Below are 4,490 nucleotides of genomic sequence, written 5' to 3'. Positions count from 1 at the left end.
GTTTGAGTTGTTAGAAATGTGGTTTGACAATCACTAAATAGGAGTTTAAAAAATTACAAATCTGCAGAAAACAAACAATCATAGGTGTTGGTTCTCAGTTTAATCCTTCCCATCTCCCATCCCCACCCACCCATATAGTTTCAATTATAATAAAAATAGAGATCTTAACATGAGAATTTTGCTGTTAAACTCTTCAAGGTTTCTCTGCATCATCCACGCCACACATAAGGTTTGAAGCACCAAATCCACAAGTTTCTCCAACCAAGTTTAAATAAACAGAAACTGAAGACTGAAGAATGCCAAAATAACTCTTCTTAAATGAAGTTGTTAACTCAAAGTTCTCCCCAAAACAAAGGGTCTCAAGCTTCTAGTTCAAGTACTGCCAGGCTCTATGCAGATCTGTCTCAGACAGGATTCAGATAACTACAAGTACCTCCGGTTCTAGAGGGCAGGATCCAGGATACCAAAGCAGGGCAGGGATACCCCTTCCATCATTGATTTTTAAAGTTACAACCCTCCCCTTGTGATTGGCTGCTGCAGGGTCAGTGCTGGACCTGGGGTGTGAGGGGAGAAAGTGAGCTTCCTCCTCAGCAGGGAAGCTCTATCTTTAGTTTGAACAAGTTCTCCTCTGAGAGCTCCAGCGCTCTCTCGCGCGCGCTCTCGCTCTCTCTCTCTCTCTCTCAGGGCTGTCCTGGCTTCTCAGGATCCATTGCCCTTGCCCAGAAGACAGAGCCTCAATCCGACCCAGTAACAGTGAAAGAAGAGTCGACCTACCTGTGGAACCAGACACAACATGGTCCCCAAAGGCCGCTTAGGCTACCCCATTGCAACTGACAAGTCAACCTGTGCACTTAAAGCGTATCAGTTTATGGAATGCTTGTTTGAAGTCCTCATTGGACATGGTATAGATGATGGGATTGATCAGGGAGTTGAGATAGCCTAGCCACGTGAAGAAGTCAAAGATGGCCAGGTGGAACCAGCAAGCATCCTTGCAAATAGGCATCACCAGGGAGATGATGAAGAAGGGCAGCCAACACACAATAAAGGCTCCCAAAATGATCCCCAGGGTCTTAGTGGCTTTGCGCTCCCTAGCGGCCATGAGCTTCTTCTTCTCTAGCAGGGCGTCAGAGACTCGCACTTTGACTTGGTTCACGTACACAGGGGACCCGGATTCGCTGGGCACATCGGGAGCCCGGGAGTTCACGGAGGTGACCGAGGACGTGGACCCGGGGGAGTCGGTTATCAGCTGAGCTCGGGTCAAGCGCTTGCCGGTCCTGTTGGGCGTCTGTTTCAAAATCCGGGAGCGGGCTTCCACATAAATGCGGCCGTAGAGGGCGATGAGGAGCAGGGTGGGGAAGTAGAAAGCGCCCACGGTGGAGTAAACTGTGTAGAGGATGTGGTCGGTGTTCACCCTGCAGTCCCACACCTCCTCCTCGGCTTTGGCTTGACGCCAGAAGAAAGGCGGCAGCGAGATGGAGATGGAGAAGACCCACACCAGCGCGATCATGACCGCGGCCCTCTTCGTAGTCCTTTTAGCGGAGTACTCCACAGCGTCCGTGATGGCCCAGTAGCGGTCCAGGGCGATGACACAGAGGTGCAGGATGGACGCAGTGCAACAGGTGATGTCCGACGACAGCCAGAAGTCGCAGACCACCTGGCCCAGCGTCCAGCGGCCGGTGACCGTGTACATAGTGCTGATGGGCATCACCAGGATGGAAACGAGCAGGTCGGTTACCGCCAGGGAGGCGATCAGGTAGTTGGCTGGGGTGTGCAGCTTCCGGGTCCGGTACACAGTGGCAATCACAAAAGCATTGGAGAGCGTGGTGGCCAAGGTGATGAGTGCCAGCACCAGGACTAGCAGTACTTTCCAGGGCAGGGCGATGTAGTCCTGGTAAATGTAGCCCTCGGCGCTGCAGTTGTGGGGAGCAGAGGAGAGGTTGGCTTGAGAAGCCACGGTCTGGGAGCCCGCGGGCGGCGGCGGGGCACGCTGAGGGTCGGTTTCTTCCATGTCTTTCCTCTCCAGGGCTCTGGAGCGCAGCTCTTGCGCATGGAGCGAACGAGGGAAAGGGCGGAAGGACCGCGGGGGAGACCACAGTCTCGTCTCTCGGTTGCTAGTCAGTCCCGTGGGCTCCTCAGTTATTCCTCCACCCAGATTCCTAGCTGAAACTAGAGGTCAAGGGCGCGGCAGTCTAAGCAGGCGAGCGCGTCCTCTGCACTCCCAGTGCGCCAGGCGCTGCCACCGCGTCTCTGCCTGCTCCTCTCCACGCCCCGTCTTAGCCCTGGGTTGCTAAGGACTGGCCCACCAAGCCCTGCTCCACCCTGGATCCTACTCAGGCGTCTAGTGGCGAAGGGCGATGTATCGTTTGAGAAGGGAGCATCAGCCAGGTGGGGTCTCTTACCCCAATTGCTCCGGGCTGAGCCTCCTAACCCAGGCGCTCCAAGATCTGCAGAATCGGCCCGCAGGAGTTTCCTAGCTGTTGAGACCGAAGCTTGCAGGCCAGCCAGGAGTCCTGGTCTTGCACTCCCGCCTCCCTCCCCAGACTCGGGCAGTTTCCTGAGGCGGCTTTGGCCGCCAGAGCTGGGTGGGGTGAAGTCTGGGAGCCGCGCGGTGCCGCGCCTCGCGCCGGAGCTCTGCCCTCCCTTCTTTTCACGCGCTGGCCACTCCGGCGAGCTGCCCCGCGGAGACGCGGCCGCAAGAGGGGGGACTCGGGGGCTGGGGCTGGGGCTGGGGCTGCGGCTGCTCGCCACGCGCCGCCACTGCCGCCGCCACCTCGGTCCCTCTGGCACCGCTCGGAGCCATGGTGCTGGGCGCACGGGTCTGGGGGACCTGGCGCGGCACGCGGGTTTGGGGCAGGTGTCTGCGGGAGCTGTAGGAACGCAGCGTGCGCCAGCCCGGGAGGAGCGTGTGAGCGGCACAGCAGATGGACTCCTTTTATAGAGTCCAGGTCCGGTCAGCCCGAGCCGTGCAACTCTTGCGGCTCGGCGAGTGCGGGCGCCCGCTCCGCATCACCTTCCCCTTTTCTCTCTCCCCGCCCCTCCTTTCCTCCCGCCTGGTTCCCACCCCGGCCAAGGAAGCTTCCCGCCGGGTCCTACCGCCCTCACGCCCCACTACCCATCCCCGGGCCCCTCTCCCAATCCTGGCACCCAGACGCCGCAGTTCTGGCCAGGAATGGGGATGAGGGCGTCCTGTCCTTGCCTCTGTCCTCTTCGAAGCTTGCAGCGCGACCCTCTAGTTAGATCCACGCCCTCGGCCGGGGCACACTCCTCGCATCCTTTTCTGGGCTTCTACTTAAGCATCCGCACCCCAGCCGACCAGTGCTAGGTGGAGCCAGTCCCAGGCTCTGACCTTTTCACTCAGGAATTTTATCCAGCCTTGCGGACCACACCCAGGTTAGAAGGAGGCGCCAGTAATGTCGCCTTAGAAGGAAATGGCCAATAGTGCATTTTAAACTTTGGGCTTCAAGTCATACTTAACTCTTGGTACAATACAAACTAATATTCCATATCTGGTTTTAGGAATCCGTGCTTTCCATCCAGTGCCTCCCCTTAAACTGTGGGTCAACAGGGAAAGAGTGCTGTCTACAAAAATAAAAAGTATCACAAACAGAAGCCTGCCGATTGTGAAATTAAACCTTCCATTGCACCCTCCCTCTCCAGCCGCTCAGCAGTTCAATGCCTCTGGAAAACAGTTCACAGTAAGCACCTTCCCTCCCACAGCCCTAGACAAAGGAGGTCAACAAAATTCAAAGGAAAAAAAAAAAGAAAGAAAGAAAGAAGGGAAAAAACGGGTTTTGGGGCAATCAGCACCAGTGTGTCTTCTTTGCCCTCAACAAATACATCAGGGTATTAATTAGCCAAATGTGGCACCAAGCAATACCAGTTCCAGGTCCCACGACTTCCAGGGGTTCCCTGGTGCTCGGCTCCCCCTCCAATGTTAACAGAAATAAATGTAGGGTATAAGTACTAGTTGGTGAAAGTTTAAAGAAAAGCACCAGGAAAGGGTAATGTACTTTCAGCCCTCAGAGCTAAGTGATCCCAACCAGGAGTTTCTAGCACATAACTCAATGTTTGGTGGGTATAATGCATTCAATGAACACTACATCATAAGAGAATTTATCAGGTTAAATGTAAGTATATTTTAAAGAGGATTATTCAGTCTAGAACCCATGATTATTTCACCCATCCATTCAGTTTAGAAGAATAATTGAGAGCCTTTGAAAGAGCTTTTTATCCAACGTGACACAACACGGACCTAAGTTCTCTTAATTTCATCCTCCCTAAACCAGGCAGAATTAGAGTGCTTACCCTGTGCTAGGAATTCTAGACATTAGGGGTATAATGGGGCATACCCAAACCCATTTTTCAAATAGCTTACATTCTAGAAAAGGCAGATAGACAATAGCCACACAAACAAGCAAATGATTAGCATCCTTTCATATAACGGTAAATATTATAAAGAAAATAGTGCGTTCCTGCACTGAAAGTGAGGG

At 54.0% G+C, this 4,490-nt stretch overlaps 1 protein-coding gene across 1 annotated transcript; it reads right to left on the bottom strand.

The window, feature by feature from the left end:
- Positions 1–208: 208 nt before the first annotated feature.
- Positions 209–2,569, bottom strand: HTR1B (5-hydroxytryptamine receptor 1B). The gene has a single exon (XM_039218144.1). It carries the CDS (start codon positions 2,006–2,008, stop codon positions 839–841), a length of 1,170 nt encoding a protein of 389 aa, XP_039074075.1. The 5' UTR covers positions 2,009–2,569; the 3' UTR covers positions 209–838.
- Positions 2,570–4,490: the final 1,921 nt, after the last annotated feature.

The sequence above is a fragment of the Hyaena hyaena genome, unplaced genomic scaffold (assembly GCF_003009895.1).
Source record: "Hyaena hyaena isolate Hyena2069 unplaced genomic scaffold, ASM300989v1 scaffold_742, whole genome shotgun sequence".
NCBI classification, from domain to species: domain Eukaryota; kingdom Metazoa; phylum Chordata; class Mammalia; order Carnivora; family Hyaenidae; genus Hyaena; species Hyaena hyaena.
This window is presented reverse-complemented; position numbering and strand designations above follow the sequence as displayed.

Coding starts and splice junctions, on each gene's coding strand:
- HTR1B (XM_039218144.1), bottom strand. CDS start 2,008: ATGGAAGAAACCGACCCTCAGCGTGCCCCGCCGCCGCCCGCGGGCTCC.